The sequence below is a fragment of the Chaetodon auriga genome, chromosome 10 (assembly GCF_051107435.1).
Source record: "Chaetodon auriga isolate fChaAug3 chromosome 10, fChaAug3.hap1, whole genome shotgun sequence".
Lineage (NCBI taxonomy): Eukaryota > Metazoa > Chordata > Actinopteri > Chaetodontiformes > Chaetodontidae > Chaetodon > Chaetodon auriga.
In genome coordinates, this window is record NC_135083.1 from 1,617,346 (window position 1) to 1,632,500 (window position 15,155).

The 15,155-nt window shown below is 48.3% G+C and overlaps 1 protein-coding gene across 2 annotated transcripts in view; it reads left to right on the forward strand.

Moving 5' to 3' along the window:
- The window catches only part of LOC143326826 (neural cell adhesion molecule L1.1-like), a 39,578-nt gene that overhangs the window by 20,222 nt on the left and 4,201 nt on the right, over window positions 1-15,155 (forward strand). The window contains exons 6-28 of one of the 2 annotated variants that reach the window (XM_076740781.1): window positions 285-407; window positions 999-1,169; window positions 2,220-2,331; window positions 3,298-3,482; window positions 4,057-4,188; window positions 5,580-5,723; window positions 5,829-5,940; window positions 7,012-7,172; window positions 7,309-7,468; window positions 7,655-7,782; window positions 7,906-8,007; window positions 8,157-8,363; window positions 8,963-9,033; window positions 9,138-9,363; window positions 10,518-10,624; window positions 11,202-11,469; window positions 11,561-11,683; window positions 12,110-12,286; window positions 12,386-12,499; window positions 13,006-13,155; window positions 13,249-13,380; window positions 13,475-13,547; window positions 14,748-14,759. In XM_076740781.1, coding sequence (XP_076596896.1) covers window positions 285-407; window positions 999-1,169; window positions 2,220-2,331; window positions 3,298-3,482; window positions 4,057-4,188; window positions 5,580-5,723; window positions 5,829-5,940; window positions 7,012-7,172; window positions 7,309-7,468; window positions 7,655-7,782; window positions 7,906-8,007; window positions 8,157-8,363; window positions 8,963-9,033; window positions 9,138-9,363; window positions 10,518-10,624; window positions 11,202-11,469; window positions 11,561-11,683; window positions 12,110-12,286; window positions 12,386-12,499; window positions 13,006-13,155; window positions 13,249-13,380; window positions 13,475-13,547; window positions 14,748-14,759 — 3,190 coding nt within the window. The remainder of the gene's footprint in view (window positions 1-284; window positions 408-998; window positions 1,170-2,219; window positions 2,332-3,297; window positions 3,483-4,056; window positions 4,189-5,579; window positions 5,724-5,828; window positions 5,941-7,011; window positions 7,173-7,308; window positions 7,469-7,654; window positions 7,783-7,905; window positions 8,008-8,156; window positions 8,364-8,962; window positions 9,034-9,137; window positions 9,364-10,517; window positions 10,625-11,201; window positions 11,470-11,560; window positions 11,684-12,109; window positions 12,287-12,385; window positions 12,500-13,005; window positions 13,156-13,248; window positions 13,381-13,474; window positions 13,548-14,747; window positions 14,760-15,155) is intronic. The other variant, XM_076740782.1, reaches the window with a different exon arrangement.

Consider the following 15,155-nt stretch of genomic DNA (forward strand, 5'->3'; position numbering starts at 1 on the left):
CGCTCTCTGTGCAGAGGAGCTGGAAGGTGAGCTCGACGGTAACAACCTCTGCTGAAACAAGAAGAGAGGAGCACTGACTCACTGCGGCCTCTGCAGCAGCTTCCTGCAGCATTTACTGCTCGCTGAACACAAGTGCCACAGAAAACGCAGTAAATGCACCAGAGAGCTCACGCTGAGCCCTGTTAGCAGAGCGATCGAGGCTTTTCTGACTGCGGTGTGAAAGCTGTCCCGACGCTGCTCCTCATGTGTGTTTTTAACGAACGATCTGTTGCTTTGTGTTTCAGCTCAACCAGTTCTTCTAAAACAACAGAAAGTGCGTAAGAGAGCCTACGAGGGAGAGAGCATCGTCCTGTCCTGCAACCCTCCAGAGAGCTCCACTCCTCCGCTCATCCACTGGATGGACAAGAGTGAGTCTGCTTCTCGTTTCGGCTCCTTCTGTTTTCTGTCCGGGTCATTAGCTGCCATTCTGCCTGACAGACAGATGGACGCTCCGTCTCCAGCAGTTGTCTGGTCTTCCTGTCTCTCGTCTCTCGCTGTAAGTGTCGAAAATCTGAGCCGCTTTGTGGGATTTTGCTTGCATCCATCATTCCAGCCGAGGGCCCCGTTGGAGGGATTTGCATCCCCGCGCTGCGCTGCAGACCGTCTGCACTCTGCTGATGAACGCAGGGCTGTCAGCTGATGTTTCTGGGCTCGTTATATTTCTCTCTCTTTTCCTTTTCTTGTCCTCCCTTCTCCCTCTCTACCTGTCAGATAATGAAATACTGACTTTCAGGTCGTCAGTTTTCTCTAACTCAGATGTCAAAGTAAACACTGCGGTGCCCGCCAGCTTGGAGCAGCTTCAACAAAAAACTGGTGCATCAGCTTTAAAGGATTTCTGCAGCACAAATGGTCCCAACGTGTTTCAGGAAAGAGGGAAGAATAGATCACCTTCCTGTCCTCACCAGCAGCAGCCTTCACAGTTTGTCTCCCTGAACTGTCTGTGTGTGTTTCTGCCTCAGAGATGGTTCACATCAAGCAGAGCGACAGAGTGATGGTCGGCCTGGACGGCAACTTGTACTTCTCCAATCTGCTGAAGAGCGACAGCAGAGACGACTACATCTGCAACGCCCAGTATTCAGCAGCCAGGACCATCCTCCCTGAGACCGCCGTCAGCCTCACTGTCATGCCCAGTGAGTGCGCGTGCACACACACACACACACACACACACACACACACACACCCACACACACACACACACACACACACACACAGGTAAAGGAAACACTAAAAGTGATGGAGCTCATTGGACCACAGTAACAGCCTCAGTGTGCTTGTCACTGGTAGAAGTCTGTGGAAGTCTGGATTGGAGGGATGAACAGCTTCCTTCCCTCAGTGTTTTGTAGACGGTCGTGGAGAGCGCCGTCTGTCACATCAGCCCAAAATCTCTCGACTCTGCAGCTCTTTAAATGTCACACAGTGAAATGAAGGCGTTCGTTGCTTTAAGGAGGACTCGGGTGAGTTAGTGCTGCACTTCCATGAAGTTATGGGACTCAGAAAAGAGAAGGCATAAAACGGTTTTTAAAATGTCTAAAATGTCAGATGGACAAGCTGAGATATCTTCACTCTTAGTCCACAGGCTTAATCCTACAATTCCCATAATGCAGCTCAACAGTCTTTTATTAGAACCCCCTGCCTCTTAAACACTCGCTTCTTTCACGTTTTAAGTCTCAAGGCAAAGTCGAGACAGCCCTGCTGTCACACATCGTCCTGCCTGATGCAGTTATTCAGTCAGCTGCCAGTTTATTAGGTACACCTACATTTACTAAGGCAGCTCTGCCCTCATGAATAATAAATATGGTGCACTTAAGTCATCTAAAATCAGTGAAGACGGAGATGCATGGCTGTGTGAAAATATATGATCCTGCAGAATTCAGTGGCAAAGGAAACAAATCACTTTGACAGTGAATACAGAGCAGTAAAGGGTGTATTGATTTCACATGCTCTCTGTCTGTCTCTCTGTCTGTCTGTCTGTCTCTCTGTCTCTCTGTGTGTCTCTCTCTCTCTCTCTGTCTCTCTCTGTCTGTCTCTCTCTGTCTCTCTGTCTCTCTGTGTCTCTCTCTCTCTCTCTCTGTCTGTCTCTCTCTGTCTCTCTGTCTCTCTGTGTGTCTCTCTCTCTCTCTCTGTCTCTCTCTGTCTGTCTCTCTCTGTCTCTCTGTCTCTGTGTCTCTCTCTCTGTCCAGGTAATGACATCCATGGTAGAAAACCCCGCTTCTTCCACCCCACTGGCTCCCACAGCTCGGTGCTGGCCCTCAGGGAGCACGCCGTCACCCTCGAATGTATCCCCAGAGGCCTGTAAGGATCTCACTGTGTGTTGTGTGTGTGTTTGTGTGTGTGTTCTGCTCACAGGGCGTCTGACACACTGTCCTGTCTGCACTGGAGCAGCATTTCTTGCTACAGCCTTTGAAATCTAATGCATGCACAGAGAGCGGCTGCAGTCAAACTTGGTGTTTTTGAAAACAGTCAGACGTCTCTGTTTTAGTCACACGAGCACAACAAGCAGAGAGCTCAAAGTGTGAAAGTGCTGGATGAAGGTGAACGCAGATCACATGGTGCAGCCATTAACAGATACATGCTCAGCCAATCACATCCGGGCATGACAGCAACAACTCAGCGAAGAACGAAGGGCTTCATGTTGTCTGGATGATGCAGAGCAGCACGACATGAACGCACAGCAACACGAGACCGTGTGGGTTTTTACATGATGATGGAAATGAACCTGCTCACAAAAACACGTCGGTTGAACCATCAGCGCTGTTTCGGTTTGAAGGAGACATTTTGAAGGAAGCCCTGACCCACAGCACCGATGAGCCAACACCTCGCGACAGCAGGCCGCTCAGCAGACGTGTCTTCATCAGCAATAAGTTTGACTGTGAACACCATGTACACACACACACACACACGCACGCACGCACACACACGCACACACACACGCACGCACGCACGCGCACACACACGCACACACAGCCTCGACACTAATCCTTTTCATTAAAGAACTTTATCTCTCTTGCTGTGTTGTGGTTGCTCTAATCGTCCTCCCCCCCCCCCTGACGGTTCCGGCCCGGGGCGATAAATGGAGTGTCATTTTAATTCTGCCTTAACGATGAAATGTGTTCGTGTTCCATCACGGACACGATCATCTGTGTTCATTCAGCTCTCATTTCCTCCACGTCTCCCGGAGTCGATCCGTCGGCCTTCCCTCACATCTTTATCTCTCTGCTCTTCCTCTTCCTCTTCCTCGTGTCTCTCCTCTGTCTGCAGGCCCACTCCGAAGGTGGAATGGAAGAAGAAGGACGGCAGCCTGGAAGAAACAACCGGCCAGCTGGACAGCCACAACCGGTGGCTTCGCTTCGACAGCATCACGCTGGAAGATGACGGCGAGTACGAGTGTCGAGCCGCCAACGACCTCGGCTCCGTCTCACACTCCTTCACCGTCACTGTGGAAGGTAGGCCGCTGAGCGCCGCCCGGCACACCTGGACGTGAACACGTGAGCGCCACGTTAGCTCTGAGACGCGGTGAAGAGGATGCTGCCCTTCACAGCGTGATGACTGTGAGAAGAAACTCAAGGCCAAAGTAAAGCCAGTAAACGATTGGCTGAATAAAAAACTCCTTTCACAGGAAGCAACAGACGTTTTGGTTTTCAGTTTCACGAATATTAACTTCAAAGGGCCCAGCAGCTGTTTAGTCCTGCATTTTTGTTTATCTGTGGCCGCAGAAGACCACTAATGTGAGAGGGGGGTGCTGAGGGGGCTGCAGCGCCCCCTGCTGGCCGGTGGAATCAGTATTTTAACTTTAAAGGAATCTTACAGTTCTGTGGGTGCATCATTCTGTTTTATTCACTTATTTTAAGTTAGCATCGACTGAACAAAGGAGCATAAAAAAGATGATTTTTTCCACATTAATCAGTTCTCGTGTGTTTGACGTCACCGGCCTGCAGTCAGGGGCCCTTCATGCACAGCGTCCACGGCGGCAGCTGTTCTTTAGCTGCAGCACTACAGTGGTTTGCTTTTTGTTTGCAGCGTCTCCGTACTGGGTGAAGGAACCTCAGAACCTGCTGTACGCCCCCGGAGAGACTGTGCGACTGGACTGTCAGGCTGAAGGCATCCCGACCCCCATCATCACCTGGAGCATCAACGGTCAGACGGTCACAGGTACGCCCGTTCTTTATATCCCATATAAATACACTGAACTGAGCCGGAAATTAGATTGAAAGGTCCAGTCGTTCTGCTCTGATGCCTCATTGAGTTCCCGTTTTCGGTCTCCAGTGATCAGCAGGTTTTTCGCTTGTGTTTCAGGTAAAGTATTAAATCATTATGTGAGACTAAGTTTGATTTCAGGGAAGAGCAGCCATCACCTCCGGGCTCCACTCAGTCCACCATCACAGAAAACCTCTTACGCTCAGATGAATCAGACGGGATGTTTCTGCTGAGACAAGATCCTCAGCTGACTCCCACAGAGGGAGGGAGGGGGGGGGGGGGGGGGGGAGAGAGAGAGAGAGAGGCAGGAAAGATGGAAGGAAAGAGGGAAGGATGCAAAGAAGGAAGGAAAGCTAAAAAGAGGGCATAGAGGAGAAATGGAAGGGAGGAAGCAATGAAGGAATGAACAAAAGAAGTGAAGCAGAAAGAAAGAAATGGAAGGTAGAAATAAAGGAGAGGAGAAAGAGTAGAAGGAGGGAACAAAGGAAGGGAAATTAAATGAAGAAAGAAGGAAAGAAAGAAAGAAAGAAATGAAGGAAGAAGAGAGAAGGAAAGTTAAACAGTGGAGCGAGCGAGGGGTTAGACTGTCACAGCTGCAGCTTCATCTGTTGGACGTCGTCTCCTCTTCAAACTTTCCTTTGTGTTCAGAGATTCTGTTTGACAAACTCACAGTATTGTCGGGTCACCTCCTCCTCCTCCTCCTCCTCCTCCTCCTCCTGCTCCTGTTTCTCCTCCTCCTCCTCCTCCTGTTCCCCCTCCTCCTCCTCCTGTTTCTCCTCCTCCTCCTCCTCCTGTTTCTCCTCCTCCTCCTCCTCCTCCTGTTTCTCCTCCTCCTCCTCCTCCTCCTGTTTCTTCTCCTGTTTCTCCTCCTCCTCCTCCTCCTGTTTCTTCTCCTGTTTCTCCTCCTCCTCCTCCTGTTTCTTCTCCTGTTTCTCCTCCTCCTCCACCTGTTTCTCCTCCTCCTCCTCCTCCTCCTGTTTCTCCCCCTCCTCCTCCTCCTCCTGTTTCTCCTCCTCCTCCTCCTGTTCCCCCTCCTCCTCCTCCTCCCTCTGTTTCTCCTCCTCCTCCTCCTCCTGTCCCCCCCCTCCTCCTCCTCCTCCTGTTTCTCCTCCTCCTCCTCCTCCTCCTCCTCCTGTTTCTCCTCCTCCTCCTCCTCCTCCTCCTGTTTCTCCTCCTCCTCCTCCTCCTCCTCCTCCTGCCCCCCCTCCTCCTCCTCCTGTTTCTCCTCCTCCTCCTCCTCCTCCTCCTCCTGCCCCCCCCTCCTCCTCCTCCTGTTTCTCCTCCTCCTCCTCCTCCTCCTGTTCCCCCTCCTCCTCCTCCTGTTTCTCCTCCTCCTGGCCATGCAGAGGTGGATGCTGACCCTCGTCGGAGCGTCTCAGGTGGCGTGTTGATACTGAGGGACGTCGAGTTCGCTGACACGGCGATTTATCAGTGCGAGGCCACGAACAAACACGGCTCCATCCTCATCAACACCTACCTCTACGTCGTCGGTACGTTCACGCCGCTCAGCCTGTTGTACTGTTACTGCTGTACTGCACTCTCTGTACTCAGAGTATGCAGTAACGGTGTGTATTTGCGTCCTCTGCGTCCCTCAGAGCTCCCCCCTCAGATCCTGTCCTCTGATGGGGTGGTGTACAGAGTCACCGAGGGTGGAAGCGTCAGGCTGCACTGTGAGTCCTTTGGCTCTCCACGACCACACGTCACATGGTGAGACACACACACACACACACACACACACACACACACACACACACACACACACACACACACACACACATCACTACTTGTCCGACAGCTTTAGTGACTAGTTACTCATTAGATTACACGTTTCACGCCCTTCCTGTCCAGTGAAAGACACGCATCTTGATTCCCACTGACGGGGGTCCACCAATCAAAGCAACGAAAGCAAAACATGTAGCGTGATGACATCATCCAGTGGCGTGGGATCATGGGAGTTGTTGTCTTGATTGTTAATCAGCCGCCGTGGCAGGCAGAAATGTGGTAAAGTTTCACTCCCGGTATGTTTAGAGTTCCTCCGTCTGTGACAGGCGACCAGGTGAAACGTTACCTGAAGAAAATCTCAGAGATCTGAACATATCAGCGTCTGTGCTGCAGGTGTTCACTTTCAGTGTGGCAGCGCCCTCAGGTGGCCGCACTGAAAAACGCACTCTGCAGTCTCATGTAGGAGCTGAACTCAGTCGGTGGTTTCATGCTTTTCATGAAGAAGTGACGTCAGCAGGTGTAACTGAGCAGGTGTAACTGAGCAGGTGTAACTGAGCAGGTGTAACTGCAGCCAGACTCCAAATCACTGAAAGGAAGTTTAGATTTTTAAGATGCACATTTAAAGGCTAATCCTGATTCTTCTTGCACTAAATATCTTAAAACTAAATAAAAAATGACATAAAATGACAGTAAATTTGCCTTCTTTAGCAGTAATGTTCCACTTTGTTCCTCCTCCACACTGAGGCAGATTTCTTTGCGCTCTCCTCTCTAAGATAAACAATGTTTGCATTACACAGCATGTTTTTCTCAGGTGGGAGCTCACAACGTTCATACTGTTACTGCTTCTCTCTGGTCCATCATTTATTGATCCTCTTCTGTCTATCATCCATTCACTGATGGGCCAGGAAACACTTCCATTGATCGAGCTCCTGGGATTTAGTGCTGCTGTGGTATTCATGGCTCGGTGTCTAATGTTGGAATAAACCCTGAAAGAGGGACAGAGCTGCAGCGATTAACGTGTGTGATGATCAATATGTGTGTGTGTGGTTTCCGTAGGGAGGGTGAGGACAGGCTTCCCCTGCTGTCGGACCCCCGCGTCTCCCTGCTGACCAACGGGACGATCGAGCTGACCGACGTCAGTCACGATGACAGCGGCGTGTACACCTGCTCTGTCAAACACACCAACATCTCCATCAACGCTCACCTGGAAGTCTTCAGTGAGTCTCAGCCATAACTTTTACATTAGTCGATGCATTCTACGGCTCGTCGTGTGCCAGACGTGCACATGACGAGCCGTGAACAAACAGGCCGTCGCTCCCGCTCACGGTGACCTGTCCTGTATCATCCTGTCAGATGGAACAGTGATACTGACGGGACCCCAGGACCTTCGCACGCTCAGAGGGTCCAGCGCTCTGCTGGACTGTCACTTCTACAAAGACCCTCAGCTGCTCAAGTACCAGATCATCTGGAGGAAAGACGGACAAAAGCTGCAGGAATCGTCCCCCGATGACAAGTAAACGCACTGAGAAGCTTCAGAAACGCCATGTTGGAGTGATTTAGCTGTTACATTAAACTGTTATTAGCAGAAGGTCTGAAATATGTACTGACACTGAAAATATACATGACAGTGTGTGTGTGTGTGTGTGTGTGTGTGTGTGTGTGTGTGTGTGTGTGTGTGTGTGCGTGTGTGTGTGTGTAGGTACACTGTCTTTGAGAATGGCACCCTGAAAGTGACAGATGTCCAATCAAACGACAACGCGCCTTTTTCCTGTGAGGTCATCACTGAGCTGGACCACGTGAAAGCTGCTGGCTCCATCACGGTAGTAGGTATGTGACCCTGCGTGTGTGTGTGTGTGTGTGTGTGTGTGTGTGTGTGTGTGTGTGTGTGTGTGTGTGAGTTTAACACTTCTCATTGTTAAAAGTGTTAACAGTTTTCTGTTGGACCCTCAGCACGGCCGGACCCTCCCAAAGATCTGTCTTTGTCTGATGTTGAAGACCACAGCCTCACTCTCAGCTGGATCCCTGGAGACTCCAACAACAGCCCCATCATAGGTCCTGAACACACACGCAGGAGTGAAAACATCTCTTCTGTCCAGATAGTCACATGCTTAGCTGATCAGCTCATCCCTCTGCTCCTCCCTGGGTTTTGGCCCAAACAAACAGGATGTAGTTTGACCGTCGTCGTGTCTGTCTCCTCTCAGAGTTCATCGTGGAGGCCCGGGAGGAGCAACACACGGAGATGGGGAAGTGGAAGTGGGAGGAGTGGAAGAGAGTGCCCGGAGACTTCAACCACCTGCAGCTGACACTCCACCCCTACTGCACCTACCGCTTCCGGGTCATCTCCGTCAATGAGCTCGGCTCCAGCAACCCCAGCGAGCCCTCGGACCACCACAGCACGCCCCCAGCTGGTACGTGACACCAGGCGCGAACATTTTCTGTGTTTTTTTTTTTTTTCTTTTTCCTTTTGATTCCCACACTTGTTTTGACTGCATTAAAATAAGATGATTCTCAAAGGAATTGATCATTTTTGTGAAATATATTTAACGTAAATTCTCAAATAGTGGCCGGGGGCTTTATTTGATGCAGGCTTGTATAAAAGACAGCCCTTAAATTCAGTCCTCCCTCTTTGATAAGTTGACTTGGTCACATGTGTTTTCTGCTCCACTCATGTTTCTGTTAAACTTTGTTATTGCTTTATACCATTAATACAAACTCAACTCTTCCTTGTTATGTTTTTGGTGACTACGCTCCTGTTTCTTATTTGAGACCAGGCTTTTATTTGAGAAAACATGGTTTGATACCTCACTCATGTCTCGAATATGAAGCTACAGCCAACTTAGCTTGTTTCCGGTCTTTATGCTAAGCTAAGCTGGTGGGCTGCTGGCTGTAATTTCATATTGGTGGGACAGATATGAGAGCGGCACCAAACTTCTCATCTAACTCGTATTTGTCAAACTACCTCTTTGAAATGGGATGTTTTCTATCTTTCTCTGCCTCATTCCTCCAGTTCCTGACAGAAACCCCACTGGTGTGCGCAGTGACTCCACAGACCCAACATCTCTGGTCATTACGTGGAATGTGAGTACTTCAGTCTGTGTATCTGTGTGTAAACATACTCTGGGTGTGTGTCCATGCACGCACACCAGATTAAATCCATTTCATATTCCTGTTTGTCTTTGCAGGAAATGGACAAGCGCTTACATAACGGCCAGGGCTTCCTGTACAAGGTGTCATGGCGGGAGGCTGGCGGCACGAATGTACACTGGAACCACGCTGACATCCAGTCTCCACCGTTCTTGGTAAACAACACAGGCACATACACAGCGTATGAGATCAAAGTCCAGGCTGTCAACTCGCTCGGAGACGGACCGCTGCCGGAGCCTGAGATCGGACACTCGGGAGAGGACGGTACGTCACCTGAACACTTTGGATCATTCATTTCAGTGACAGAGACAGAGATTTTATGATGAGACGGTCCTGACCTGCACAAACTGTCTGTGCGTGGCAATTCTGAGCTGCCAGCAAACGATTTGTGCAGTAATCATCAGTGACCTGCAGGTGTACACAACAGGCTTCATCATCTCAGACAATCAATATCGGTGTAAATGTCATTAAAGCAATATTTAAAAATGCAGCCAAACCATATGCACTGCAAATTAAACATCCAAAAGTAATAGAAAATACAAATAACTGCAAATAAAAGAAAGAAACAAATAACAATAAAAACATAAGCATAATGTACATTAATTACACACAATTAATGTAGACAGCTAAACAGGAAAGTGATGAAATCCCCCGTCAAAATATAGTTTTATGCCGTTTTAAAATTCAGATCTTCTTCTCGCTTTCAGCACAGTTTTACTTCTTCACTGCCAATAAGGAGAAAAATGAGACAAAAATCAGTGATAAATTCCTTCAGACTAAATCCCTCATAAAATTCCCTTCTTTTCAAAGGAGTCTGGATATAAAAAGGATGAAATCATCTTCCTATGAAATGTCTTCACGGAGCATCACATTGAGCCTTGTTCTTAATGCCAAAGCCAGCCTCTCTGTCCCTCTGTGGACTGAAAGCAGTGACAAACAGTCGCTGTTTGGATCTTGTAATGATGGAAAACAGACGATCTGCTGTGCAGCTCGTCACGAGCGGCCTGATAATCGCTGTCAGAGGTTGTCTGAGGGAAAATGTCTCGAGGTCAAGAGTCAAGAGCCTCAGTGAGTGACGGACAAGTTAACTGCATGTCAGTTTTGTGTAAAACTACCTTTTACATGAGAAGCATCTGGTCTTCTCAGTCTCAGTTTGGGCTGACAGGCTGTGATTGGACACTGCAGCGTGTCAGCAGCAGGACTGACGGACCGTCCGGTGTTCAGCTCTCCTCATGCCTCCACGGTAGTCGCCCAGTAGTTGGGAGTGCTCCCTCTGCTGGTGTCCTCTGGGCTAACGCTCATGTTCAATCATTCAAATGAGCGCCATTGTCACAGAATTGGGTGGCACATGCTCATGTGTTCATGCATCTGATAAATTCATTCAAAGCTCTCTCTCTCTCTCTCTCTCTCTCTCTCAGTACCTGAGGAAGCTCCCACTGGAGTTGCAGTAACTGTGATGAACAGCACAGTCAGAGTCAAGTGGAACGAAGCCCAGAATGTCCGAGGTCTGCTGCAGGGATACAAGGTACCACTTAAGAGCATTAACATGAGCAAAGGAAGAGCTGATAACACTGAGGGGCAGATAGCACCACCATGTGGCCACTTTCACTCTTGAACCAGGAGGCCTAAACTCCATTAGATTCCTCAGTTCAACACAAACCTGTCAGTGAAGGCCTCGCCAATTTCAACCTGAACAGATTTTCCAAAAGATTTTCTTCACCGCTCTTCCTAAAAGAATCATCTAAGTTTCATCAAGAATACCCAGAAAAAGATGTTCTTGTTTTCGTAGAACATGTGGACACATAAACTCCAAATAATCTTATAGAAAATGTGTTTTAAGTTGATGTGGAAATGTATTAAAATCTGATAGTTTTGTACGACATAGAGAATTCTGTGCACAATGATATACAACAGAGAAATTAAGAGGTTGGAATTATGACACTGATAAAAGATTTAACAATGAATCCTTAATTAAAATCGTGGCAAATTAGTTTTCAGTCACGACTAATCGTTTGAGCTCCAGACAACACTGGACACCGTCATTCTTGGTTAAACCAATGGTTGAAGTGCACATTCATGTAGTTTTGTCTCCTCCATGTCAGATCTACATCAGGAGGTTGGGTCCCCAGGGGGGGCGAGGCCGGAGGTCTCTTGGAAAGCTGCACCACGAGGAGGAGAAAGAGGAGAGGTTAGAGCGCAGGAAGGAGCGGGACGAGGAGAGCAGGGTGGTGGTGGTCCACGGCGTCAAGACCTCAGAGGAGGTGACAGGGATGCGGCTGTATTCTCGGTATGAGCTGTCCGTCACCGCCTTTAACAACAAAGGCGAGAGCCCCCACTCCCCACCGCGCCACTTCAGCACCCCAGAGGGAGGTGAGTGGAAATAGGAAGCAAAGTGACAGGAAGAGGTGGATTTTTCAGGCGTACTCACTGCTGTATGCATGTGCTCCATGTGACTGCGCAGCTCCTGGTCCTCCTGCGTCACTGAGGTTCGACAGCCCATCGGAGAAATCCCTGATTCTCTACTGGACCCCTCCTCTTGAACCCAACGGCATTCTGCTGGGATACATGGTGCAGTATCAGCAGGGTAAGGTTTGCAACTGGAGCTGTACAAAAATGAACAGCATGGAGGAGATTATATTCAAAAAGGCGTTCATGATTAACGCTGTTGGATTATCGGAACAAAACAACATATTTATGGTAAACATAACAAAACTTTTTCAGCTGCTAAATAAGAGCCGCCAAATGAAAACAGGGCATCAGTTAACCTGCCTCTGTCCAAAGGTCACTGTCACTGATACGCCTTCTTTCATGCTAAGCTAAGCTAACTGACTGCTGGCTGTGGCAAATGACAGACAACCAGTGGTGGAAGAAGTATTCAGATCAGTGAAGGAAGCAATAAAACATTATTTAAAAAAACTGCAATACAAGTAAAAGTCATGCATTCAAAAGCTGAACTGAGTACAGAAGCATTTTCAGCAAAGTGTTCCTAAAGTAAAAGTTTGCTCTGTAGAGGTGGAGAGCAGAGACAGCCCTCTGCAGATGGAGATCATCAGCGATCCCAGTGTGACTCACATTCAGCTGGAGCCTGTGGACCCCAACAGCCATTACATCTTCAAGGTGATCGCACGGACCGCCGCTGGAGACGGGCCTCCCATCACACGGAGAGGCGCCACCCTGCTTGAAGGAGGTGAAGTTACAGTCATTTCATTACAGTATTTTCAAATGCAGTGAAATGTCCCATTTATATAACGTCCATCAATTCCTCTTCCTGTCTCCCTCCTTCCAGTTCCTCCATCCAACATCACCATAGCTCGCAGTAACACGTCCCTCAACCTGAGCTGGGTTCCCGGAGAGCGAGACAGGAACCACGGCTTCCACATCCACTACCTCAAGAAGAGCTGTAAGCAAAGGGTGGAGGGAAGAGACGGGCTGACGGAGGAAATTCACTTTTCTGCCTGATGACAAAGAGAAAACGGGGGGAGGAGAACACAGAGAGGGAAATAGAGAAGAGGAAGCCATTATTTATCATGAAGTGAACATTGCTTACAGGAGTGTGTGTTTGATGTTTGATGACGTTTCAGTCACGACTGCTTTATATGAGGTGGAAACACTTTCAAGATCAACATGAAACTGAGGCAGAACTATCAGAACGAACAGAAGAGAGAGGAAAAAGGTGTTTGAACGAAAGAAAGAAGAAGAAAGAGAGATGAGAGAGGAGGAGAGTCAGCGCAGAGCACGACAGAGCAACAAGAACTTTACTGATCTGTGACATTCTGTGTGTGTGTTTGTGTTTGTGTTTGTGTGTGTGCGTGTGCGTGTGTGTTTGTGTGTGTGTGTGTGTGTGTGTTTGTGTGTGCGTGTGTGCATGTGTGTGTGTGTGTTTGTTTGTGTGTGTGTCCACTGCAGTCGGGGGTCAGTGGGAGGAGTCAGAGGTGGTGAACTCCACACAGGGCTTCTATTCGCTGACAGGCCTCCAACCGGGAACTGAGTACCACCTTAAGATCATTCATGAGAACGACACTCAGTGGGAAGCCATGACGCGGACCACAGGACCAGGTACGACTGAGGACCAGGGGACAGAAGTAAGGGCCGGTCTCTAATATAAGCCTCTGACACTGAAGTAACATCTGGTCTCTCTCCATCCCTCAGTGCCAACAGAGGTGACGGGTGGGTTCGCCGCCCAGGGTTGGTTGATAGGACTCATCAGCGCCATCGTGCTGCTGGTGCTGATACTGCTCATCCTCTGCCTCATCAAACGCAGCAAGGGTGGCAAATACGCAGGTGAGACAAACACATTCACATACACAACTAAATACACACGGTGACACTTTGAGACTTCAGTCATCAGGAGTTTGATGTGTGTTTTTTCCTGCAGTGAAGGACAAAGAAGACAAGGAGGTGGACTCTGAAGCTCGTCCAATGAAAGATGAGACCTTTGGAGAGTACAGGTGAGTCTTTCCTCACACAGAGCCATAGGGCCCAGCGTTACCTGTTTCCAAGGGATGTCGGAAACTCATAAACATGGATAGAACATTAATCCAACAGTAGCATGTGTTAGCTGTTGAAGCATGAGGTGTGTCATGACACCCTCCAGCCAGCAGATGGTGCTGCAGTCTCTTTCCATTTGAGGAGAATCAGAACTCAGCTGGCAGGCTGAGCACCGGCAGGGGAACGAGAGACAAAGTAAACAAACTCGAACTACACGTCCTGGGTAGACACCGTGTTGTTAGTGGTTTTGAAGGACCACGGCAGCATCGAGATGGACCATATGATACCTGTACATGCTGTCTGATGTGCTACAGCTAAGCAGCTAATTAGGTATCTAGCCTGCAAACTGACATTAGCAGTGCACTTTGACCTGGTGAATGTTTGTTTGGTCACTCGTTCATCAGGTTAAGGTGGAGGACAAGACGTGTGTTCATGTTTGTGTCTTAGATAAGAAGGAGACTTTAGCTGGAAAGCCACTGTGGCTCACTGTTCAAAGTCTGTAGCTCCTGGGTTGAGTAGCAGCAGCCAGACTCAGTGTGACCGTCTGCTCTGCCTGTGACATAACGCTGACGTCACTGCTTTATACAAGGTTTGATTGGCCGTACGGTGCATATCATGATGCACCGAACGCGTGGTTCTCCAGGTGAACTGAAGCTGCTCTTTGGGGTTAATCTGAGGTTCCTCGTGCTGACGTTTATGATGCTTTGTTGGTCTGAACGTGGGATTGGATCTCAGGAGAATCATTAGAGAGCTGAGGAGAAGAGGGCAGACCTGAACTGATTAGACTCTGATGGACCTTCTCACTAACACATCCACTCATACTGTGTTCCTCCTGATCCCACCCAGTTTCCAGCCGCTGGCCTGTGCTGCTCCCCATGATTTTAACAGTGCATCCCTGATTCAGTCAATGGTTTCATTTTAAAATAACACACTATTATTTATCCATTTTAAAATTGTCAGAATAAGAACAACTTGTCATGAAGTCATGGAGTTTATATATCAATGATTTTGCTACAGTGGTTCACGTTTTACTGACTTTATTTTGGAATGAAACCTCTAATTTATGAGCTGCTTGCTTCATTTGACCGTAAACCTCTAACACTCCGGCTCTCCGTCCTTTTTATCTCACTTTTCTTTCTTTCTTAACGCTCTGCCTGCAGATCCCTGGAGAGGTGAGGACGTTAAGCACCTCTTTAACTCTTGCATGCTTGTTTTGCTTCTTGTGCCCATGACTGTGTTGTGATGGTGTGTCATTAAATTTGACTAAACGACGTCAGTGGCAGAAAGAGTCAGGACTTTATTTCTAATTTCACCCATTTTCCTCCATGTTTCCGTGTTGTTTTGATAAATTCAGTGTACTTTGCATTTTCACTTGTAATCTTGTTTTTACTGGGAGGCTTTTAATGTGAAAAAACATCAGGAAGTGTTGGGCTTTTGTTGAAGGTAGTGTTACATTGATCAAGAATACAGAAAAAATTAAAAAACAAGTCTGAAAACAATAATTCTGTTAAAAGAGAGAAACAGAGCAGCAGAGTGGTGAGAATAACAAGTATATAATAATAATAATG